The sequence below is a fragment of the Pelecanus crispus genome, chromosome 9, assembly GCF_030463565.1.
Source record: "Pelecanus crispus isolate bPelCri1 chromosome 9, bPelCri1.pri, whole genome shotgun sequence".
Taxonomy (NCBI): Eukaryota; Metazoa; Chordata; class Aves; order Pelecaniformes; family Pelecanidae; genus Pelecanus; species Pelecanus crispus.
Genome location: NC_134651.1, coordinates 37,861,017 through 37,885,961, shown reverse-complemented (window position 1 = coordinate 37,885,961; position 24,945 = coordinate 37,861,017). Strand labels below are relative to the sequence as shown.

Sequence of the window (24,945 nt, the reverse complement as noted above, 5' to 3'; positions counted from 1 at the left end):
GGGAAGGCAGGTCACAGCCTATCAGTCATACAACCTTGTGCCAGACAGAGCGTCTACGCCAGAGTCCTGAACAAGAGCTCAGCTATCACTAGTTGTCAGATGCCTCCAGCAAAACCCCAGACAGCTCCACGCAATTTTTCAGTAACAGCAGAGCAAGCTCAGCAAGTCTCAGAAGGGGCTCAGCCCCCAAAGGATCCAGCTCTCGCTCCAGCAGACAGTTTGGTATCGACACACGCTACTCTAGAAACCATTAAGCTGTCTCTTTCAAAGCAGAGCAGACCATACTTTCTTTTTTTTTCCACGGCAAAGCAGTATCAGTAAGTCATGGAGAGGATACGCATTCAGCAGAAAGGATTCCAGGAGGTCATTTGCCAAAGGAAGGCGTCCCCAGCATTTGATCAGGGAGGAAGATGGGACGGCACAAAAGCACATCAGCAGCAGGTACGGCAAAAGAGAAGAAAGCAGAGCAGAGATGCAGAGGCCACAAGGGGCTGAGCCTTTAAAAGCACAGATAAGCAGTTTGATCTACAAACGAACCCGCGTGAACAGGCAACCTCATCAACAAGGCAACCCTGGGGATGCTCCACCTGTGCCTCAAGTCACAGGCTTCTGCTCTCCTCAGCGCGAGGGGAATGAGACATGTTCCCTGCCACTTCCCGAGCAGTCAGGATCGTGTCTCGTTTATCAGCTGGACTGGGACTGCAGATAGAAAATATTCACTCCAAGAGGGATCTGCTGCACAGACAGAGCCCTGATACAGCTTTTCCTAGATAGCTGACAGCTCAAAGGGATTGGGCAGAAGGGGCCGGGAGGGGTTCCCCCTTTGTTTTGCTCATTTTTAATGTTTTGTTTCCCTAGAACAGCTCCGTGAATGGTTGGGAATGAGCGAGATTGTGACAAAGACGAAACTCAAAGGTGAAATGGAAACAATGGAAAACAAGAGCAGCATTTGACAGCAGTTTCTACTGAATTGAAGGAACAAAAGGCAGACACAAAGCCTGTTAGGGAGGGACTCATTATCCCTGATCCCCCCCATGCACTACAAGCAAGTTTCTCATTCACACGCTGGCTCCTAGAAGGGAAGGCTGGACTTAACATGCCTCCTTCAAACATAAATGACTAGGTTAAAGATCATGGTAGGCTGCCTTCCCACACCAGAGTGAAGCTATAAACACACAGGGCCCAGCCTGCTTCCCATTCTGCCTACATCTTTTTAGACTATTCCCAGCTTTCTTGCAGAGCTGTGATAAGTTTGAGCAGTAAAAATGTACCCAAGAATTTCCTCATTGCAATGCAGAACAAGGGAGGGGGATCCAGCGTGCAACACAGAAGCGAAGCTGGTGGCCAACATACGCTCTGCAGATCACAGCAGCACCCAGAGAGACCTCAGGCCAGCACCGAGCATGGCTGAGGCCAGGCAGTACCACCACTGAGGATGCCTGCCCTTCCTCCCTGGCTCCAAACGATCTCGCCATGCCCTGATAAGGTGAGCAGGCATTAAAACCAGCTGCGGCAGCAGGCAGAACCAGGTGACAGTCACATTAATGCAAGGGGAAAAAATAGGTCCTTTCTGCTTAACACCTTGGAAACAGCGATCCTGCCCCACAGGCTAAACCGACCTCCCCAGTGCAGCCCTCCTGCGCGCTCCACAGCCCCCGTAGCCCTCAGCACAACCCTTGGTCCAGATCCACTCAATGACATGCCTTGAGCTCACACGCTGTCAAACCAGACCTCGCGCAGCTCAGCTACAGCATGGGCCGAGGAGATTAGTGCTGTTAACACAGTCTGAGCAACAAGGAAGCCCAGGGACAGCGAGACGAGTGATTTGCCCAAAGTCCCACAGAAAGGCCAGTGGGAGAACAGGAACGGTACAGACATCTCAGCTTTTTGCTGGCAACCAAGAGGGAATACCACATCTTCGAAACATCAGTGGTTGAAGCCAGACTGTGAAAACAGGGTCAAAACATGTCCTTTCTGCATCCTCCTTTTCACCACCAGCTTCTGTCCACTTGTAACTTGCTTGATTTCCTATCCAGCAAGTAGACACAGAGCCTCTGCATCCTGGGGGGAGGACTGCAGGCTGCCATTTGCATCCCCAAGCATAACCCAACCGCATTTATTCTCCCTGGCTCCCAGATAAGCTGCCAACTCATTCCTCACCTAGGAAATATTCACTGTAGAGCCAAAAAACAAAGAAAAAAAAAAAAGGCAGAAAAGGAGAAACAAGGGGATCCAAACTCTTCTCCTACCTCTGAAACTTTGTATTCGCAGGTCAGCTTCTTGCCCCTGACACCTTCATTGAGAGTGAGGATGAAGCCCATGTAATCTGCGTATGCCTGCAAACACACCCGAGAGATCAGGGCGTTAGTGAATATCCACAGTCTGTCTGAACAAGCAACGCACAATGAGAGCACTCCTGCGCACCAAGGGAACCTTTCCCAACACACAACACTGCTTTCTTGGAGACACCCAGGGTGCAGGGCTTGCTGTGAGGTTACAGCTATTTTTGGCAGACATCAGAGGCAGATGGCGATTGCACTAAGAACTCTGCATCACTGTAAAAAATTACAGAGAGAAGAATCCTAAAAATTACTGCACTGCCCCCAAAATCATTCCCTCAGCTCCCTGTGTGCTATCAGGTCAAATCCAAACTCCTCGACTTTGCAGAGTCTCAGTTGTGCCTAGACATCCTGCTCTGCACTGCTTCTCCCAGACCTATGCCATTATCTCCCCTTTCCTCCTTCTACTCTTCTCCCATGCTCATGCATGATGGAGAAGTGGGAGACAGCCCAGGCTCCTCACCGCTCTTCTCTTTAAATTGGCTGCTTTTGAAGCATCATATCCAGTGCAGCTCCACAGCTCTAAGTCTTTGAAAACATCAGACTAGCACACTGCCACCCCTCCCTCCTTGGGCCCCTCTTGCACAGAAATCCTGACCAGGAGCAAGTCCTTAAAGCCAGGTGACTTAACAAAGGAAGCTGCACTCTGAGGTTTGCTTGAGACCTGGCTGTAACATAAGCTTCTCTTAAGACATCACAGATCAGTCATCAAGCGAGAACTTGCTCCTAAGAGGTGGGACAAGTCTGGGCTAACACACCAATCCCTCAAAGGCAGAGAGGGCAGAACCTGCCTGTTCCACCGGCTCCACACATACTGTAAACAAAAATTATCCAGGAAATTGAAGGCCTTGGCTCCAGAGCTCTTTCCAGTACAGTAAGGTGGGAAGGCCCCAGGAACCAACCCAGCCTGGTGCTATTACAGGGCCAGGCAGCAGGACCATGTTCAAGCTGAGGTCAAACAGCACTGTGTAAATCCAGTTGCGATACAACGTACAGGCTAGGTAGGATAAAATAGTTACCAGCTTCTCATCTAGCTTGTTGGGAGGGAGCAGTAATAATTTTTAAGCATCTACGGTCTCCCTCAACCTCTGGGCTCTCCCTGGCTCACTCCTTTGTCAGAGCATTTGGCTGCCAGACTCCACACTTCACTACCAAGTCGTTTTCCTACAAATAGGCAGTGACTCTTCTGTTTTAAAACACAAATAAATTAATTCCCCATTACTTGCCCAAACCAGCTGTACCTCGTGGCTGCTCCCAGACCAGACCTGGCTGCCACTGAAGCATAATAAGCACTTACCAGTTTTCCCTGGCCCCAGAGCCATACCTGAGAGCGCTTCCACTTGGCCATGTCAGAAACCATGTTTATCTCCTTTTTGGGGATCATGAAGCTCTGCTGTAGGGGAGGAGTCACCTCCTCAGAGGCGCCTGGGAGATGCAAAAAAGAGGTAAAATAGAGGCAGTGGAAAAGAAGAAATCCTCTATCTTCCTTTCTTAGAAATCAACATTCATTTCTCAGGAGACAGAAAGAAAACAAATCCATCCCAGCTTGCGCCATTATCTCACCAAGTCCTCCTCACCAAACAATATCCTCCTGATCCCCAGATAATATACTCCCAAGGACACTGCAAGGCTTCAGAAAGTGGCATTATGTTTGTTTTCACCACTAAAGATGCATTTCCCATCCAGACAGAGGCTGGTGCCGGAGATAACAAAGACAACATCCAGCTAGTTTAATTATTTCTGTCTAGCGAAGACAAGCCTTAGGTCGTGCTGAAGCACTGAGCTCTCCTAACAAACTAAGCGTGCATTGTTTTTAGGGTGTTAAGCCTGAACTGCATTCCACTAAAAAGGACAACTCCTGCAAAGACAAAGCTGGAGCAATTCAACAGATGGCAGTCCAGAGCCACTGCCCCTGGTCCAGGGAGCACAGGGGCTCGGAGTATGCCAGTATGCCGGGACACAGCCTCTTCCAGGTAGAAGCTATGAAGATCATTTAATTTTAAAGCTCTCTCAGAGCTCAGGATGTAATATTCAATGCAAATGTAAGTTGTTAACGCATTAGAGGGGCTCTTTTCCCTGGCATCTGAACCAAGGACCCAAACCTGCTGCAACCCCTACCCCACGCTCTCCAGAGCTCTGCTCTCAGCCGGCAGTCCCGCAATGGGACACAGCAGAGCCAGAAATGCATCACGAGGATAGAGGTAATTTGCATTATGCTCCTATAAGCACAACTTTTAATAGCAAGAGGCAGTGCAGCAGACCACTGTTAAGGAAACTGGGTGCTAATGTGAATTTGTGAATTCTGTTAGAGTCACCCAGTTCATCTTTTTAATCCTAGAAAATCTGAAGGCATTTGTTCAGCACCAGCCACCCTGGCAACACTTCAGCGACTGCTCTCCTCACTACAGCAAGTTCAGGCACTGTCTCCCTAACATACACCACCAAACACCAATTCCTTAAAAATATTATTAGCTGCATTTACAAAGAAAATACTACCCAGAAGCATCAGCAGTCTTTTCTGCAGCAGAGCAGTGCTATCTAGCAGGCAGATCAGGGAAAAAGGAATCCAGAGTCCCAGGAAACACAGAGTCTGCTATAGACTTGTCACATAACCTTAGAAAGTCATTTAACTTCTCTGCCTTTCAAGTTCCCCATCTACAGAACAAATGCAGTCTCATCACCTGCCTAGGGTGTTACCGCGTTTGGTTCGTTCTGGCACATAAGTTACAGTAAAACTTCCAGGTACAAGCATGAGAGGAACTACACGCAAAGAATTTAAATGAAAGACACATGTGCCTCTCTTCTGAAAATTCAGCACACAACTCACAGTGACTAGCACTGTAATGATGGAGCTCTTATTTTCAAAGAGCTTATAACATGAAGAGAATGAAAAACTCCAGAGCAGTGGTGTAAAAAGGCAAACACTGACTTGTCCATTAATACAGATGACACATAAAGACCAGAGATGCGGCCAGGGCAGTGTCCTGGACCAGGAGAACGCAGGTGTTAGCCCAACCTCTGTCTCATCATAGAACATTTTTCTTCTCTTTGCATTTGTTTCTCAATCATCACTTCTTCTGACACATACTTTGTGTGTTTCCGCTTGGGGAGGAGACCACAGATACCATAGATAGGAAGGAAACACACTGAGGACTGCAGGGGTTACAATATTATATATAAAAAAAAAACCCTAAGCAAAAGTCCAAAACCGATGGTGTGATGGAGACAGGAGCAGAAAGGGTTAGCTTTATGATGAGAGGTAACTTGGCCAAAGGCAGAGCTTCCAGTCTTACTCTCGTGTTGTGGGGAGGGGGAATCAAACCCAGCCACAAGACGGAACTTCTACACCGGCAAACACCACCCGTCTCAGCAACGGGAAACAGTCACCAAAAATGGCCTACGGGTGACAGGGAGCCCCGACTCCCTCTGCTCCGGCAGCCCAAATCCCGACCGCCTTGCCCCTGGGACGGGCCCGCACACCCTGTCAGCCCCCACAGGGCAGAGGTCCCCCCGGCCCCGATCCCTGCTGCCGGGTGCGGATTCCTCAGGGAGCACCAGCCCAGCCCTCGCCGTCCCGGGGGGATCAGGCCCTAACCGTGCCGGCAGCTCACGGCCCAGCAGGCCTCAGCCCGGAGCGGGGCCGGGGGGCGGCTGGTGCCGGGGCTCCCCGCCCCACCTGGCCGGGGTCAGGGGGCTCCAGGGCCCCTTCGTAACCTCAGCAAAGCCCCCTCCCCCCTCACCCCACCACAGGCCCGGCCGCTCGCTGCCTTCGCCCCCCGCAGCCTGGGGCCCGGCGCCCCCGGCCCAACAAGGACCCCCATGCAGCATGAGGCCCAGCGGCGCACCCGCCGCACACCTTGGGCCCGGCACCCCGGCCCCAAAGACACCCCTCAAGGGCCCCCGAGCGCAGCCCCCAGCCCAGAAGGCCCCGGAGCCGCCCCTGCCCCGCCCCGGCCGCCCCTCACCTGCCCGCCGCTCGCTCTCTGCCATCTTCCCGGAGCCCGGCCACCGCCGCTGCCACCCCTCACCTCTCACCTCCGGACACGCCGAAGCCGCTGGCGGCCATCTTTGAGCAGGGCGCGCCGCCCGGCCCTGACGCTCCCGGGGCCGTCAGCAGGCGGCAAGGCCCCTCCCGGCCACCGTCGTGCCCTACGCTGCCATGTTTGTGCGGGGCACCGCCTCCTCTTGCCCACACAGGACGGCGGGGCGGCCATGTTTGTGCGGGGCGCTGCGGCGCCGCGCGGAGTGGCTGTGCGCGGAGGGGAGAGGAGGCGCGCCTCGGTGAGCAGGAGGCCTCTTCTTACCGACTCCCGAAGAAGGCAGCTGACAGATGAGCCGCATCCCCGCTCCGACGCAGGCCGCGGCGCGCCCTCCCCGCACAGCGGGAACCTGCCCTTTCCCAAGATGGCGTCACGGGCTTCGCCCCGCTCCAAGATGGCGGTGGGGCGTCTACGGCCCTACCCCCTGGCGGCCGGGCGGGGCGGCAGCGCCCGGTGTCGCCGGTGTCCTTGCGGCGGGCGGCGGCCGGGGCCCGGGCCGCGGGCAGGCGCGGAGCCATGCTGGCCTTCGTGGCGAGGGCTGTGGTAAGTGTCAGCCGCGCTCCGAGGGCGGGGGCGCCGCGGGGACGGCGGGGGGTTGGTCTGCAGCGGGTCCGGGATGAGGGCGTGAGATGGCGGCCGGGCCGCGCCACCCGCCGGAGGGGCGACAGCGGCCGGGCGGGAGGGGACTGGCGGCGGCCGGGTGGCCCCGGGGGCTTCCCCGAGCCGGGCAGGTGGCAGCCGGCGCCCGGCCAGCCCCCGGGCTCGACAACGGGCAGGAGTCGCCGGGGGTCAGCGGCGACCTGGGCACGGCCCCGGGCCGCGGCCCCGCAGCACGGGTGTCGGGGGCCGGGTCTGCCCCGGGGCCGGGTCTGCCCCGGGGCCTCCGCCAGCCGCAGCCTGCCGCCTCCAGCCGCCTGCAGGCGTTTAGAAGGGGCCGGGGAGGAGATCGGCACCGCAAGGCTGTGGCACAGAGGCCCACCCTGGTCCGACCCATGGCATTGCTGCTGCGGGGTCCGGCGCCGGTCCCTAAACCTGGAGGAGAAACACGGCTTCCTTGGTTTGGACCATAAGGACGGTGATTGAGGCACACGGCGGGCATGTGTTTCTCTTGGACGAGGATCCCATTTGTGAGGAGGGGTGTGAACCCGTTTGTGAGGGGCTTGGCCACCGCTGGGCGAGCCGTGAGGGCCCTGCTCATCCCGGGTGGCGGGCAGGGACGCTGCTGAAGTTCATCCTCCAAGCTTGGTTTCTTCATGTGCCTTGAGGCAGCGCTGTGCGGCGGAGCATTCACCAGAGCTGTCAGAGATGGAGGGTTTGGGGTGGGATGACAGCAAGGGAAGGTGGATGCTGGCCATGGCTGGTCAGGGGCGAGGGAAGCCCAAGTAGCAGCTATCTGTGGCTGCAGGCTTTGCCTTTAAAACACAGCTTTCCCTGCAAGCAGGGGGAAGGCTACACACACGGCAGAGCTGTCAGCCCCGCGCCTGGTCTTAGCAACTGTTTATTGCAAACACTGACGGATCCCGGGGGAGGAGGAGGCAGAGCGGGATGACAGCAGCTACATGATGGATTCACTCCCTGAGACGCTTTCTCAGGGGCCAGGCAGGGCTGGTTGTCTCTGGGCTTGAGGGGGTCTCCAGCTTCCAATTTAAAAATAAAAAAAAAAAAAGACAAACCTCTGTCATTTGACACTAAATGTTGTGGCCATGCTGGGAATCAGACACTGCTTTGAAATTCCTTCTGCCCCCCAGGCTGCAGGTGGATTTCCCACCAGCTCTGGAAAAGGTCATCTGCTGTGTTGGAACGTGGCTCAGGAGCAATGCCAGCCCGCGAGCTGGCCATGTCTGCACGCCCCGCTCTCCGCTGGTGTTCGTTTTCCCTGTCGCTTGTGGGAAAAGGTGGCCTGTTTGCTCTATTTGCTGCCAGCTGCCTCCTCTGTTCAGCTGTGGTCGCTATTCGTCCTCCCACCAAACACTTGAGTTTGACCTCAAACCAAACAAGCAGAGGACATAAAAGAGGAAAGATACAAATCCTCAATGTTTTAACATGCAATGTTTTCAATTAATTTGGTTTGGGATTTTCACTGTTACCCCAGGGAAAATCTGAAACTGTTTGGAATCATCATACTTGACCTTAGCTACATAGAAGACTGTGCTTGTCTGCCCCTCAATCGATTAGACAGACACAAAGGAGAGGGTGATATTCCTTGTGACTGCACAGTTCTGTTGTTACCCTGCTTTGGAGATATCTTTTTTTTTTTTTTTTTTTCAAGGATTGACAACCCAGAACTCCCCAAAGTCTCACCTTGCAATAATGATCACACATGCATGAAGCGTCAGGGCAGTTAAGATACCGCCTTTAGCCCCAAAGTGAATTTGCTCCCATCTCCAACTAATCCTACCATCACCTACAGTGATGCTAGGTCACAGTCCAGTTCCTCCTGGAGAGCTGGCCTCATCTGACACCCTCTGGCCACCTTTGCCTGAGCAAAGGGACTAAATTCCCCATCGCCCCCATAAGTCTTCCCTGCAGGTTGTCCCACCTGGTGACAGCCCACAGTGTTACCTGCTTCCAGGACGTAAATTGGGGTCTCTCCTGCCTGATGTTCAGGCTTTTCTCACAGTGGCCGCAGTAGTTTCATGGTCCAGGCAAAGGCTGAGGGAACAACATCCCCAGCACCTTCACTTCTGCCGTGGCTGGAGGCCCAGGGCTATCCAGTGGGGAGAGACTCTGCCCACGGTATTGATCAGCAAGCACCCACTGGGCAGTGTAGGGCCACCGGTCAGTGGCCACAGGAGGGCTTCCCAGAAAGGTGCTTTCATGGCAGTTGACGCAACCCGATGGTCTGATTAGCCCCATCCTCCCCCAGCCGTGTCTGGCCTTGAGCCCTCTGATCAGAGCAGTCATGTGGCAGTTTGCTAATGAGGTGACGCCCTGCATGGGCAGCACATTGTCAGGTGGAAGAAGAAACCGAGACAGGCGGAGGGAGAGGTTTACGATCTTTTCTGTCTTACCACCCATGGATAGGAAGCAGAAGCAAGCAGAGAAGGTACAGTATGCCCACACTGCCATGATTAACACCCTACATTTCTTCCCAGCCCCACTCTTCTTTCATGCTTCAGTAATTCCCTCTTCTCTTGTTTTTAACATTCCTTCTCCAAACCTCAATCTCATAGTTTTTGCCAGGTCCTACAAAGAGCATAGGGCATATTCTCTTGGGGCTCAGCACCACGCAGAGGCTTTGGCACCTTGCAGATTTAGCTTGCTCTTTCTTCTTCTCTGTGCTTAACTGCTGGGAGGAGGTGGGGGGACAGCTATTTTCTCATTGCCTTGGAAATCAAAGGGCATGTCCTCACTGGCTTTGCATCTTCAGTGCACTGAGGATGCAAAGTCTGGCGTCCTGTAGAAGAGTGTCTGATCCAGTAGATCCAACAGAGAAACAGAGGGAACTCAAAACCTCTAGAGTACTATTTAAACATCTTCAAGCCAAAGGGTGACCAACCCTGTTCACCCATGAGGATGTTGTTGTTCTTTTGGGGGAAAACTGGCAAGTTCATTTCCTGGTTAGCAACTGGGTTTGCTCCATTTGATTTTTCCACCCAGAGAAATAGTACGCTGCTTTCTAAGGTTTTCACTCCCACATGACCCCATCGGATCCCAATGAGCCTGTTGGCATCACCCACAGCTTCCTGAACAACTCTCCCTGTTCCCTCTCCAAAGGCTCAAATTACCTCAAAAGGTAATTTGGCCAGTCCCATACTGGTACAACTGGATAGAGGTTCTCTTAATACAGCTGGGTCCTCCAGTAACTGGGAGGTTCATCAGCATAAAGGAGCATTGCCCCAAGGCCTACACATCACAGCCAGTAAGGACTGACCACTGCTGGTTACGTACGATCCCGGGCCAGTCAGAGAAGAGGCATTTTAATCCTGCCCCAAACTTATCTAAATTTTGCCGCCTCAAAGCCCAAAGGGTAGGTTGATTTGGCACAAGGGTTCTGCTTAACTTTCTAGCCTTACGCTGTCAGAAAGTTTCTGACAATACATAACATGAATATTTTTTTCACAACTTGCTTTCTTCCCACTTACCATGGGATGGAAGGGTTCGACTTTGTCGAACACATGGAGACTCTCAGCTGGAAGGTGCCCAGAGAATGGGAGATGTATCATTATCCTGGCAGCATTTCCTCTGATGAGCTGAGAGTCAGTGTCTTGGGAGATCAAGTTTCTCTTTTGCAGCTTTTCTGGATGTCCTACAACCATCCCTAGCGTGGAGCCAGTAGACCTGAGCCTTGCATTTGTGCTTTGTGTGCTCTGCTCCCATGCTGAGACATCTGTGTGCCCTCAGAGGTTGGAATGGAGACTCCCAGATCCAGGTTATTTGCTACCTTGTGCACATTGCGGGGAAGTTTTGTCTCGACATTTGCTCTGTGCTTTGCAGGCCAGGCCCTACGGCCTGCTGAAGCCAACAGCTTTAGGCAAGATCCCAGGCAGACTCCAACTTCATCAGGAAGCGCTGCCCCATCTCCCTGTGCCACCGCTCCAGCAAACACTGGACCGCTACCTGCAGGCCCTGCAGCCCATCATCAGTGAGGAGGAGCTGAACCACACACAGGAGCTGGTGGCTGAGTTCCGCAAGCCAGGAGGTGTTGGGGAGAGGCTGCAGAAAGGCCTGGAGAGAAGAGCCAAGAAAACAGAGAACTGGGTAGGTTGGTGCTCTGGCCCCAGGCTCTGGTTAGGGAGGGTGGAGGTCTGATGCACACCTCTCCAATGTCCTGCCTGCATCTACTGGCACCTGTGTTTTTATTGCATCACCTTCATGACCAGTCTGCTGCTGACCTCCCTGAGCTGTGCAAGCTCCTCACCAGGAGAGATTTATGGCAGAACAGGGAGTCGCTCACCCTGTCTGTGGCTGCTGAAGCCCCTAACCTGCTAGCATCACACAGCTGCCCCAAGAAGTTGAAGGAAACCCTCTGCTCGAGCCCTGCACCAAGAGCCCCCACTGCCTTGCTCAAATCCCTCTCTACCCTTCCACGTGCAAAGCATAAAACCCAAACAGTTTGCAAAGTGTGGGACAGAGCTGGGGGCAAGATGCTGAGACCATTCAGCTGGGCTTGGGTCAAACAGCAGCAGATGCCATGCCTGCATGTTGTCTTTCTCCGTCCCAGCTCTCAGACTGGTGGCTGAAGACAGCTTACCTGGAGTATCGCCTGCCAGTTGTGGTCCACTCCAGCCCAGGTGTGGTTTTACCTAAGCAGGATTTTCTGGATCGACAAGGTCAGCTCAGGTAAAGTCCTTTTCTACCTTCCCCTAGGTTTCAGATGGGATGAGCTATCTCTGCTGGACAGGGAGGAGGGTGTTCAGGCTGATTGGGAGAGTAATTAGCATGTGGTACCCAAGTTTGATAGCTGTGCAAGAGGGCTGTACACATAAGGAAAGGCTGCCAGGCTGTAAGGAGACTCCTGGTTGCACCAGACTAAATATTTCATCAAGAGGGAAAACCGAAGAGTCCAGTGGTTCAGGTACTGAACTGGGACTAAAAAAAACCTAGATTTTGGTCTTTGGTCTAGCACAGATCTTCTTTGCAAGATGGCCACATTGCTGGCTGGAGGCATTGTGAGGGTATATCTGACACACTAAAGATTATGAGACACTAGGATTGTGTGTGCAGTTAAAGAAGGCATAAAAACTAGCCCAGGCACATAAGGGAGACCAACCAGAAATGCCTCTGGAGTTTGCTAGTTCAAAGGGATGGGGGAACCTGCTACAGGGACTATCAGTCAGTCTGTTCCTGCAGGGGACTGTCCCCTATTGTGTTATTTCACTTGTGGATTTATGGTTTGGAAAACTTAAGTCACCAGCCCCTCTCCACTCCCAGTTTTTCCTTGCAATCGAACCCTGCCATGTCCTCTCTTCCCTGTGGGCTGTAACCACTATGACTGTTGTTAAATCCACCTGCAAAACTTTGACATTTATGCAATGAATTGACCTTTGTGCAGGGTAACCTTCACCACGCTTAACAGTCATCACTGCTCTTGCACATCAAAAGTACCAGCCAGGGGAGTAGCAAGACTGAGAACAAATGCTCCCTTTCCCTCCCTTGGATACACCCAAGCAGGGGTGCAGAGGGTGAGCCTTACAGGGACAGTGCAAGAATAAACAAACGTGTGTGAAAGCTTTTTCTCATATTATTCACTCTCAAGTTATCCAAAGAGAAGATAAGATCTGGAGCACTACCAGTGCCCCAGCCAGTAGAATCTAGCAGCCGCATGAGAATCTGGGCTCCCATGTAAAATTGAATTTAAATGCGTGTTTGCATAGTTTGTGGCTGCAGAAAGAAGTTTGACAGTGTGGCTTGAGACTTCAGAAACCAGAAGGCAAGTTTAGAAAGTAGAGTTCTCCATTCCTTAATCTGGCAACACTGTTGGCTGAAAACAAGTCAGCTAACTTCTCCCTTGTCTCCCCCTCAAGTCCCAGCTCTGCTCCCAGGCTGTGTGCTCTCTGGAAAAGAACACAGGCTCTCTCACTGTTGTTTCCCAGCTGTTTTACTTCCTTGGGTTTTCCAATAAGGCTGGGAAGTTTTCATTGAAAGCTACTTTGCAGGATACCTTATTTGTTTAACAGCCCTTAGGTTCTTGGAAGTTATATCCTTTGATCTTTACTAGGGATGGGTAGGCTGAGCAAATGTAGATGACACTGCCTTCAAATGCCAAACGCTTGCACCACTTTAAAGCCTCTGAAGCTCAGTTGACTGCAACCTCTTGTCACAGTGACCTCCTGCCTCCTTCCTCCCATGCATGGGTGGCAGCTCCCAGGTCGGAGTAGGCCAACCTGTCACTCCTAAGCTAAGCAGCTTGATGTGACTTGTCACAGCCTCCCTCCCTGCTGGGAGTTGGCATCGGCAGTGTTTATGTTGATCCTGGTAAACACAACACCTCGGTGTCAGCATGCAGCATGTCTGCATTTGTTTCAGATCCCTTAGTGCCAAAGGGATGCTCTTAAGAGTTGCATTAGCAGCAGAACATTAATCAGGTAGGAACTAAGTCAGCAGTGGTGAGTCTTGGATGCAGGGAGATACAGCTGTGTCTTGGCTTGAAATTCAGAGGTGGCCCCTGGACAGGGAAGGGCAGAAATCCCCTTTTCTTGGTGCTGTTTTAATGCTAAGACTCAGAACTAGGATGTGATAAAATAACAACACCTGTTAGAGGGTCATTTATGCATTTGGACTGAACCCTGCTTTCTTGAAAGTTGTCCATAGTTCCTTGGTTATACATAAGATACATAAAAACAAGTGCTGCATGGTAGGACTATCCAGCAATCTCAAACCACAACCCCAGAGTGGCTGTATAAGCTAACCAGAGATGGGCACAACAGGGGCTTGGCAGAAAGGCTGAACTTTCCAAGGAGCAAAGAGAAGCTCTGCCAGCCCTCCTCAGCTAGTTCCTCAGCCCTAGATGATCTACATTTGAATCTGAACTTGTTACATTTGATATTTTCCCAGGTTTGCTGCCAAGCTGATCGAGGGCATCCTGGATTTCAAGGCCATGATTGACAAGTGAGTTAGTGACCCTCCTGATTTCTCATGTGTTCCTTACTGTCATAGAGAGGCTGAGCCTATTCAGTAAATCTCCCTTGCAAATAGAAAGGCAAGAGTAGACAGCACATATCTGAAAAGAGATATCAACATCACTGCTCACTGCCAAGGTGACCACCACTGGAAAAAAGCAAATTTACTTTTCTTTCTTCATGTTCTTTGTTTACCTTAATACTTTCATTAGCACGAGTATGTGCTTAGCAGGAATGAGTCTGACTGACAGTCCTGTGGAGCTACATACTTTTGTTTGCCCACAGAACAAGTTACAGCTCAGGCAGCAGGAATTTGTTTCTTTCCTTTTGGGTTTCTGGTGTTTCTCATCTCCCAGCTAGATCGGATGAGCTCTAGAGAAACTTGTTCCTCCCTACCCCTTTTCTTCTGATCACCAACAAACCTCTGCTGAACGTGCCTTATTTATATTCCAACATATGTTTACCAACATACTACCAACATCACACCTTCACAGCCAAATTCAGACAAGGCTCAGGGCCAACCATGAGAAGGATAGTTGGAGTAGGACTGCTCAAGTGATCAACTGAGTCCCAGTCTAGTTCATGAGTCACAGATAGCACATCAGACACCCACCACTCAAGATTATAGCTGAAAACCTATTTCTGCCATTTCACTGGAAACAATACATCTCCCAGTATATTGTGCCCTGGATTCTCCTCTGTGGAGAACATAGTGTATGCTAAGCTATGTAGTAGGTCCAGAGATCTGTTTTTCTGGTGTTACAGAGGCTTTTCCCCTTCCCAAATGAAAGACTGGCAAACAGACATTTTTTGTAATCCCTATTAAGAAAACCGGTAGGAATGGGGAAGGACAGCCCCCTTTTTATACCGCCAGTACCAACACATTTAGGTCTTGCTGGAGTGAGCGACAGGAGCTGCATGGCTGAGCCTGTGCCTGTCTTGTGTGGGGAGCGCAGGCCTTCTCACTGCTGTTTTTCTTCCCCTTCCTCCTTACCTTGCTGTGTCACCAGTGAGACCCTCCCAGTGGAATACATGGCTGGGAAGCCCCTGTGCATGAACCAGTACTACCAGATCCTCTCATCCTGCCGCATTCCTGGGCCCAAGCGGGACTCCATTGTCAACTATGCCAAAGGCAAAAAGCAGTCCAGACACATCACAGTGGTTCACAACTTCCAGGTACAGCAGCTCCTGAGCTTTTGAGGAGGTTTGTTTAGATGCAGGTGTCCCTTTCAGCTAGCTGTGGTCCAGGGGAAGGGAACAACAGAACGTCTCTACCTACAAGATTTGCCTCACCAGGGATTCATTCCTGCTCCCTTTATCTCCTTTGGCCTTAGCTGGCCAACAGCTGGGATTGCCATGTGTGAGCAACACTCTCTTCCTCTGTTTCTTGTCCCTGCAATTCCTGTCTCTCAAAGCCCAGAGATCGTGTCTGGAATTGGAAATTACAGGTGGAAATTGGATAACAAACCCTACCACCATGGGCGAGTCTCAGAAATGGGAATTCCTCATGTGTTTTGGCCCTCATTACTATGGTTTCTGAGCTTCTTAAAACCTGGACTGTATTTATGCCCTACAAGGGAAGTTGGACTTGGGTCTCTCAATTCTGAGCATCCTTCAAAGGTCTGCTTACAAGCCAAGTTCTTAGGTGAGGGCTTACCTCCTCAAAGTGGCTGTTCCCTGCTTCTGGGGCTGGACAGTAAAGATATTCTCATGTTGTGTCTCTGTCCTTGTCTGCTCTTCTCACCTTCAGTTCTTTGAGCTGGATGTTTACAACAGTGATGGCAGTCCCCTTACCACTGACCAGCTCTTCATTCAGCTGGAGAAGATATGGAACACCTCGCTCCAAACAAACAAAGAACCTATTGGGATCCTTACCACCAACCACCGAAACAGCTGGGCAAAAGCCTACAACAACCTTCTGAAAGGTCTGCAGAGCCCCTAACATGCAAGCGCTAACAAACACCATGAATGCTTGAACTACCAACCTCACAGCTGTGCTCTGCTCAGTTCTTTCCTTGTTCTGGTCAGATAACGTGAACTTTCCACCTCAAAGAAGCAATGTGATTTCATTGCAAAGTATTGTTATTTCTGTTTTGGAAGGTACACAGGTGAAGTCTGAAGCTTGGTTTGTGTCTAACAAACCTGAAATCCTAGAGTTTGTTGCCTTGCAAATGGGTGGAATGTATGAAACATGAAAAAAGGAGGGTGAATGCAGCATGCTTGCCTCTGCAACAAGCCAGCTGGCTACAATCTTAATTACTGTACGTGCCCCTAAATGACCAATATTGCATTGAAGTACAATGGGAATCCAACCACCCTGGGTCCTTCAAACCTGCTCTTTCCAATTTAAATCTCTCTCCAATTAAAATGCAATTTTTTCAACTCCCATTTCTTATTTGCTGTTCACGTCTCTCCCAGATAAGACCAACAAGGAATCTGTGCGTACAATTGAGAAGAGCATTTGCACTGTCTGCCTTGATGCACCTATGCCACGGGTGTCTGAGGACATCTACAAGAGCCGTGTGGCTGCTCAGATGCTGCATGGCGGAGGCAGTCGCTGGAACAGTGGGAACCGATGGTTCGACAAAACCCTTCAAGTAAGTGCTGATGTTCTAAAGATGCTGAAGACGTGAGTCTGGAGGAGATGCTTTTTCCTGAGACTACAAAGGTCCAAGAAATCCCAGAAGCCTTTTGCAGGAAGGTTTTCCTTATATCAAGAGTGTGGGGAAATAGGGGAGACAAGGTGCGGTGACTGACAGTATGAGATCCTATGGTTTCCCTTGCAGTCACCACAAGCACTCATTCCTGCCTCAGGGACTTTTGTTTCTTTTACTGCCTCTGCCCATGCTTATTCAGTGTAGCAGTTCTTTGTGTTCCTTGTAAATCAATTTTCTGCCTGCAGTGAACAATGCCTCATCTGCTTGGAGGCAGCCCAAACGCAGGGAGGTCTGTTCCTTGTATCTCCTCTAGGCTTGTCACTTTTCCTGTTTCTGCCAGAAGCTGCCCAATGGCTTTTTTGTTTTGTTTTTTCAAACATCAGCTGCCATCCCACGGCATCCCTCTGATCTCTTCTCCATTCAGTCCTGTCAAGAGCCTTCAACAGCAGCTGCTATTCAAGCTTCTCCTTTATCAGTTGGTGTATCCTGGCTCGTGGATAGTAGCAATGGTGCTTTAAGAGAGTCTTATATCTGCTGAACTCTTCATAACATTTTCCGCTATTTTGTTCCTATTTGGAACTCTTCATTGATGGGATAAAGCTTAGATGTTCCAGCTAATTGAAAAGCAAGGGTAAGCCAGCACATGGTGACATTATTCCCGTACTATGTGTGCATCTAAGTAAATCGAACCCATTGAACCACTCTGTATTGCCAGGACACTGAGCACATCAATACATCTATCAGGCACACTCTTATGCAGTTAATTTTGCAAAACTGTAACAGTGCTATCGGATCTTCTAGGCCTGCTGAAAGGCTTCCGTTGCTGTTCTGCTAAATGAGACCTTTGTGCTACCTACCCTTCCAGTGCACAAGGATAGGATCACTGTCCATTCTGATACAGAGCAGTGAGATACTGAGATCTCTCTGGATAGCTCCTGCTTCACACACTGGATGTCTGTCTTCAACACTCTTCTCATGCTTCTCTCATAGTTCATCATTGCTGAAGATGGCTCCTGTGGTCTTGTATACGAACACGCTCCTGCAGAAGGCCCACCCGTTACTGCTCTTCTGGATCACATCGTGGAGTACACGTGAGTCCTGCCTCCTCTCCTTTTCCTCAGCATTGGAGACAGGTTTTAAACCACCTGCTCCCCAAGAACACACCTCTTCACAGCTCACCTCCTAGGAATTTGTTCTGGAGAAAGGGTAGTGGTATGCTAATTAGGTATTGCAGTTCTTGGATTTGTGAAGAGAATTGAGTGGCCAAGCTACTAAGTTTCACTACTGCTTCCATTCTCAGGAAATTGCACTGTTCAGAGTTAACAGGACTTCTGCCTGAGAGATGTGTTCCTTTTGGGCAGAAGGCGCAGAAGACACTTCATTCATACCCTTCAAAAAACACTGGAATGGCAGTGTGAAGAATTTTTCAGCCTGTGACTAGTATCACAAGGTGTTAGGGAAGATCTCCTGTGCATTTCTACCCAGGTTCTGGTGTGCTTAGCTGAGCTTCACGTTAAAGGTCTGATTAAACATAATCATTTCTCTATGCAGGAAGAAACCTGAGCTGGTAAGATCGCCCATGATTCCTTTGCCAATGCCCAAAAAGCTGCGGTTTAACATCACCCCAGAAATCAAGAATGACATAGAGAAGGCAAAGCAGAACCTCAACATGTAAGTATGAAGCAGTGGAGAGGTCTGGTGGAGTGACTGAGTGATTCATGTCCGCCTTTGGAATGTGTCAGTTGTTTAAGTGAGTCTTCCCCCACTGCAGCCAGGGAGTTTTCCCAGTGACTTCTTTGGTCAACAACATTGAACCTAGCTGAAAAGCACACTAAAGTCACCTACCAGGAATAGAGTCAAAGGTGCTGGAAGGGGGTAATTGCTGATCCATCCCACTTCACTGAGAAAAAGCAAGACTTTACTGGATCCAACTAGGGATACTACAGCATACATATACACACAAGGCCATCTAACCCTGTGAAGATTTCCAGTAGTGGCCAAAAAAAGCTCATCTCCATAGTGCTGCCCAAACAAGTCTGTGACTGAGCTCTCTCTGTCCCTGCGTAGATCAGATCCAAATAGCCTGTTCTCTCTGAACCTTGTGAAAGCAAAGTCCGTACCTTTACGTTACAAAAACTAGCAACACGCAAAGGAACGCTTCCTCTTTCCTTCCTTGCAGAATGGTCGAAGACCTGGATATCAGAGTCATAGTCTTTCATCAATTTGGGAAAACCTTCCCCAAGTCAGAGAAGATAAGTCCTGATGCTTTTATCCAGCTGGCCTTGCAGCTAGCATATTACAGGTAAGACCACCAATAGGTAGCTTCTCAACCTCTTCACCCTCAGACTCAAATATGTGAGCTCGATAAAGGTGTCACACACGAGTCTCTCGCAGGCTGCTATGGCCTGCTTCCCAAGTCCCATGTTTTCCCCATGCACTGGGACTGAACAGCAAATCTCATTTGTGGCAGCTGCCAACCAACAGGTGAGATTAACCCCTCTGAGTGTGTACAATCGTAGTAAGGAAGCATCGGAGATCAGCTGTCAGTAGGACTTACTTAAGTCTTCCCCCTCCCCCCAGTTCTTCTGCTTCACAAGAGGCCATTCCTCTCAGGACAAAATCACTTCTGTGACTTTCTTCTCCATCTTACAGGATGTACGGCCACGCCTGTGCCACATATGAGAGTGCATCGCTAAGGATGTTCCGCCTAGGCCGCACAGACACCATCCGCTCCACTTCTGTAGACTCTCTTAAGTTTGTGCAATCAATGGACAGCCCTGACAAATCGGTGAGGATCTCAAAGTGGAGTAAGAGGACCCCACTCCAGAAAAAGAGGAAAGCTGCTTATTTGGCTAACCCTGTATCAGCTGGTTTCAGCAAAGCAGAACTGCACCTGATATGAAGTTGAGCTAAAACATAGCTTGGAGTATATAGTTATACACCTTTGGTTTCATTTGGCTTTCCTTTCACATGTACTGAAAGCATGGGAAACAACATGTGAACATTTCTAATCCCACCAGAAAGAAGTATGGCCCTTCTAAAAGTCTGTTTAGCTACTCAAACTAAGTTCTGCTACTGATGGATGGAGAATTTCATTCAGAATGAAGTAACACAGCCAAAGTGATTTAAAAATTAAATCTAGTAAATCTAAAAATTAGTCTAGTATAGGCACACAAGGCAGAAATGTCCTCCATCCTAGAGGAATAGCTAAAATGAGGTTTTCCATTCTGCAGAAAAACTTAGACATATCTATGTGTTCTCAGGACCAGGAGAAAGCAGACTTGCTGAGGAGAGCTACCCAGGCCCACAGGGAATACACTGATATGGTGAGTGTCCTCTGTGCAGACAGAATTGGGGTTTTACATAGCAAATGAAGGCTCTGGTGAAAGACAAGACCTTAAGAGCTTTCTCTGCTGACCTAGCGATGTGACCATTAGAGCTCTTGCACAGGTCTAACTCTGATCTGACCGTGCTCTAGGCCACAGCCTGAATGCTTTCTCTCTAGCTAGTGGTTTAAGTGTCCCTAGTGACTGACCTAAAGAAGAGCATCAAATATGAAAATAGCTTCAGTTCTCGCTGTTGCTGGTAAGTGCCAAAGTTGCATTGAGGACCCCTTAAACCAGAGGGAGTCCATAGGCAGGAACTGTAAGGTTGGTTCCACTGTGTGTTTAATTTCACAGTCCTTACAAACAAGGCTGACTATCGGTCCTAAAGACAAAATCTAGTTTCCCTCTAACTTTAAACATGCAGACATTTTTTAGAAGTGCTTTTTTTCTTTCTTTAACCCAAAGAAATTGATAGTTTTGCTCACTTGCCTGCTAGACAGGCTTTCATCTAGTCTTCCTTCCTTACAGGCAATACGGGGCAATGCAATAGACCGCCACCTCTTAGGCTTAAAGCTTCAAGCTATTGAGGACCTAGTGAGCATGCCCGAGCTGTTCATGGACACGGCATATGCTGTTGCAATGCACTTCAATCTCTCAACTAGCCAGGTAGGATTCATCTGAGCAAAGATGGAAATGCTCTCTTTATTTTCATTGCCTTTCTTCTCCGCATTTCTCCTTCATTTCTTTCTGTTTGAAACTAATCTTCATTTGGGGGCAGAAATTTTTAAGCCTGCTACCACTCCCATGAAGCTGCAGATCTGATCTTATAGCTGCTACAGTCCCTCTCAACCCTGTAAAACACCAGCATAACTAGGGTCAAGATCACCAGAAGTGTTTGGTGTCTACCCACAAGTGATATCAATTGAAGTTAGCTGATAGAATAGCTTTACGTTCATCTGCTGCGCTGTGATTCTTACCAATATAGTTCTGCTTGTGACTTACAACAAGCTTATCTCGGGGAGAAGTACTCCTTTGCAAATGCTTAGGAAAACACATTGATGCTAAATGGCAGAATCCAGCATGCGTGTGGTGGTAGGTGGGTCTGACCAAAAAGGCCCTCTTCTAGAGCATTTTCATGAGATAGCAGTTTCTTCTACTCTTGACAGAGCTGTTAGCATTTGATGGCTGCATTTCTCTCTGGCTGGTTAGAAGTTTTTAATCACATTGTCTCCACAGGTCCCAGCAAAGACAGACTGTGTGATGTGTTTTGGGCCCGCAGTTCCAGATGGCTATGGAGTCTGTTACAACCCTATGGATGAACATATCAACTTTGCAATTTCAGCATTCAACAGCTGTGCTGAAACAAACGCAGCCCGCATGGCACATTATCTTGAGAAAGCACTGCTAGACATGAGGATCTTGCTCCAGTCCACTCCCAAATCCAAACTGTAAGAGGCAAACATGATGCAAAACCCCCAGCTAAAGGGGCTATCCCTCATGCACTGAAGTTCCCAGTTCCTCAGAAAATGATTGAGGGGACAGCTTGCCCTGGAACCTAGAAGGACATCTGCCATTTGTTTTCAGCAAGAGGTTACAGAATAGTCATCCGCAGCTATTAGTGGTGAGAGGAAACACTGTCTTAAGCTGAAGTAGAACTGACTGGTCCTCTCCCATCAATGTAAAGTGCACCTTCCTGTCCTCAAAGAGGACTGAAATATGATTTTTATGGAACTTATTGTAAAGGAATACAGAAGGCACAGTCCTTATCGAGTACCTAAATCTATTTGGTGAGGAAGGTAGTTCTCCAGGAAGAGCAGGGAATGTTTATTATATGATGGAACTACTCTAAGACCAAGTCTTTTTGCTCATTTAGTCTTCTGGAGAGCACAACACCTTTCAAACTTGACTGAAGATTTTTCTGCTGCTCCAGCAAAACATCACCATTGAACTTTGGCAAGGGGAGAAAGAAGTTCTTAAGTCAGAGCAGATTCAGTCTCGTTAGAGTGCACTTGCACTACTTATCCCAGGCACTCTGACCATTACATGCTTTACAGGCCTGGGAACGTTCCCTTCCCCTTGTTTTAGGATGCTGGGATCTCCTTTCCGTTGCACTGACCCTATTAACAACAGAATATAATTTGCTACAAACTAAGGTGGGTTTTTTTTTGTTGTTGTTGTTCTGGGCTTTTTGTTAAGCTTGCTATTGTGGTCCTAGCCATGGATCTTCAGGCTCAGCATAAAGCTTTTTCCCCCACAAAGCTTCCACAAAACTTCTCTCTCGCACAGGTTTTGCTAGCTTTGGCTTTATGTACCTTAACATTTGGAGAGATGAGAAGGGATTGCCTATGCATTTAGCAGGACGCTTGCTTCATTGTACCTTTCTTTGGAATTGAGGAAAAGAAACAGATGCTGACCTTCTGTTTACTACCCAGAAGGCCACCTGCCTAGTCTCCTTCAGGGCACACATGTTAACCCAGTGTGGTTTTATACCTTGCTTTCAGAAACAACGTATTTGTGCATAACCTGTTATGCCTAAGTTGTGGACAAATAAGAAAGTTTCTGATCAGGAACTCCAGAACATACTTCTGTTTCTGGCCCACAGAATTCAAATCTGTTAGAGCCAAAGGATAATCAGCTGCAGAATCACACTTCTTTCACATCACTCTGCTTTAGCAAGGCAGAAAATCTTGAAAACCAGGAATAAAGCTGAGAACATGTGGGCACCATAGATGTTTGTCCACTGTGGCAGCCATTGTTCCTGCAAGTAACAGTGCTGCACCTTTTCTGCCACTCTTTTTTTTTTCCTACTGCAGTGTAACTCAGATTTGTGCCTGCTCTATTCTGCGAGAGAATGATCTCATGATAGTGTTTTCATGTTCCATTGACAAACCTGAGACAGCAAAAGATTATATATAAACATTAACATACAATTTTAGCATAGGAATTTTTGTAAGTACTACTTCCAATGAATCTGTCAGAATTCAGGCTCCTGACTATACTTTTTTTAGTAAAATCATATGGTAATGAAGAATTGTAGTGCTATTTCTGCAACAGAAATTTAATATTTAAATTGCACACCCTTCAAGACGTGGCTGCTGGGACATCACCATAAACAAGAAGCATTGCAAGTCTGATGGCCTGTTTTGTTACAGGGAAATATCTGATCATCATTGCTACTTTTCTGATCATAGAACAGCAAGGGACATGATCAAAGTGCCTTGGTGAATGTATATGAAGAAATTTGCACTAAACCTGTTTAAAGTAGAAGGAAAACAAAGAAATATTCTAGCTTGCTTCTTGAAAGACACAAGCCAACACTACTGCATTTTTTCATAAAAGGATGTTATTTCAAAGCTTCTATCTTATACCTAAATAAACCTTAAGAAGAAAAATTTAACTGAAACTCACCTGCACAGCCAGTGATTGTATGAACTGCCACTTTCACAGCATCTACATGGATTTAGTTGATCTTTTAGAAGAATCCTGAATGGAGTGAGATAGTAAAAAAAAAAAAAAGCCCCCAAATCCAAAACAACCAATAGGAGCACTACAAGCCTGTGAGCACGCATCCCTGCTCTGTTGACTCCTCTGTATGAATTAAGATTGAAAACTGCAAGAGGATACTTAGTATTATCACTGTGTGATTGTGTAAATACTACATAAAAGACCAAACATTGCTGGAATAACATCTGGATTTATGGAGCCTTTTACATTGAAAAAAAAACTATTCCTTTTGCCAAAGTAATCCTCCCCCCCCATACTGAATCAACCTCTGTTGCTAGGGGATGAGTTATTTTTCCCTGTCCACAATGCCTTCAACCACTGATGCTGCAGTATTGCCACTTAAGTATTTGAGACTGGCCCTTGTCTACTTCTGTCTCATCAAAGGGGAAGGCTCTCAAAGGAAAGTGCCTATTAAAGATTAAGCACAGTCACAGCAGCACATACTTCTATCTCAGAAGGTCGGATTGATCTATTCTGGATCTAAATCTGGATATCTCACTAGCTTCAGCAGAGTACAGCTGCAAGAAGCAGACTATCACATTGAAGGAGATACAAGATTCATAAACCACTTAATGCATCCTTAATGATATAGGGAGCTGAAATTCAGATGAATGAAGCTGATTTTTGTAGTGCTTGAAAGGACACTAAAATCATTACAAGTTTTTTTCCTTTAAAAAGTTTTCTTATTGTACAAGTTCTAAAATATGATGTCCTTCTGATTCATAACTTCTTGATTTTTTCAGTGTCGACTTACTGAATACTATTCTCTTCCCTGTTTTTGATTGTTTTATCAAGAGATGTCCATTGTCTTAAAGGCACATTAAGTACAAGAAACTTAAGTTCCAGAAAAACTACCGATTTGGAACAAATAATTTAAGAAATGCATAGACTGAAAATACTGAGATAACTCTTGGGGTACGAGTGCAATTTATGACACCGCCTGGTAGTGTTGCATGCTTTGCTGCTTAGCTGTGTTAAATAGTGTTTTGGTAGTATCATCCATGTCATGCAAAGTTCTGAAATGTTCTTTGAATAACATGAAACACAATAAACAGATAAGTGCTACAAAAAGGCTTAAATTTCCTTAGACACTGCAGAAGTTACACAACTACCCTTATGGGAGAAGGTTTGTGTGGGGACAGCAAGAACAGCGAACCACAGCATTCTGTCACCTTCCTTTTATTGTCTTAGTATGTCCATCCAGCCCCCTTGATTACAGGGGAGGAACAGAAAGCATCTGCTTGCAAAGCCACATATTCCAAAGAAAATATTCCATTTCAGAAAACTAGTGGCAGGAGACTTCATACAAGTGTAGGATAATAAGGCAGAGCTCAAATCTTTTTCCTGCACAGCACCATTTAGTTAAGAAAATCCATGGGATCACTAAGGAATTTCTATTATATCAAGTATTGCAAAGATTTCTGGAAAGGTACAGCAAAAGTAGGCAGAAGATGCAGATTACAAACAACTCACAGAGAACAGAGGAGTTTATTATAGTGTCTTATAAGAGCTCTTCT

At 48.4% G+C, this 24,945-nt stretch overlaps 2 protein-coding genes across 7 annotated transcripts in view; one reads left to right on the top strand and one right to left on the bottom strand.

The window, feature by feature from the left end:
- Nucleotides 1-6,361, bottom strand: part of PTPA (protein phosphatase 2 phosphatase activator) — a 28,131-nt gene extending 21,770 nt beyond the window's left edge. For both annotated transcript variants that reach the window (XM_075717147.1, XM_075717146.1), the window contains exons 1-3: nt 6,305-6,361; nt 3,664-3,764; nt 2,250-2,336 (exon numbers count right to left, since the gene is read on the bottom strand). In XM_075717147.1, coding sequence (XP_075573262.1) covers nt 2,250-2,336; nt 3,664-3,764; nt 6,305-6,329 — 213 coding nt within the window. In that variant the 5' untranslated portion in view covers nt 6,330-6,361. The remainder of the gene's footprint in view (nt 1-2,249; nt 2,337-3,663; nt 3,765-6,304) is intronic.
- Nucleotides 6,362-6,743: 382 nt separating this feature from the next.
- Nucleotides 6,744-24,476, top strand: CRAT (carnitine O-acetyltransferase). Of its 5 annotated transcripts, XM_075716534.1 has the most exons (15): nt 6,744-6,922; nt 9,323-9,425; nt 10,817-11,080; nt 11,544-11,662; nt 13,877-13,930; nt 14,952-15,117; nt 15,692-15,866; nt 16,360-16,538; nt 17,589-17,689; nt 18,150-18,269; nt 18,778-18,900; nt 19,251-19,386; nt 19,862-19,924; nt 20,453-20,590; nt 21,161-24,476. In XM_075716534.1, exons 1-15 carry the CDS (start codon nt 6,744-6,746, stop codon nt 21,374-21,376), a joined length of 2,136 nt encoding a protein of 711 aa, XP_075572649.1. In that variant the 3' UTR covers nt 21,377-24,476. The 5 variants fall into 5 exon arrangements, with proteins under 5 accessions (XP_075572649.1, XP_075572653.1, XP_075572652.1 ...); XM_075716538.1 differs by lacking the exon at nt 9,323-9,425 and having other exon boundaries at nt 6,896-6,922; nt 10,817-10,969; nt 11,553-11,662; XM_075716537.1 differs by lacking the exon at nt 9,323-9,425 and having other exon boundaries at nt 6,896-6,922; nt 20,453-20,518.
- Nucleotides 24,477-24,945: the final 469 nt, after the last annotated feature.

Bases quoted from the DNA above. Each gene is read 5' to 3' on its own strand.
- CRAT (XM_075716534.1), top strand. From the start codon at position 6,744: ATGGCGTCACGGGCTTCGCCCCGCTCCAAGATGGCGGTGGGGCGTCTA. The intron at 17,690-18,149 runs GTGAGTCCTGCC...TTCTCTATGCAG, and splicing joins GATCACATCGTGGAGTACAC to GAAGAAACCTGAGCTGGTAA. The intron at 20,591-21,160 runs GTAGGATTCATC...TTGTCTCCACAG, and splicing joins TCAATCTCTCAACTAGCCAG to GTCCCAGCAAAGACAGACTG.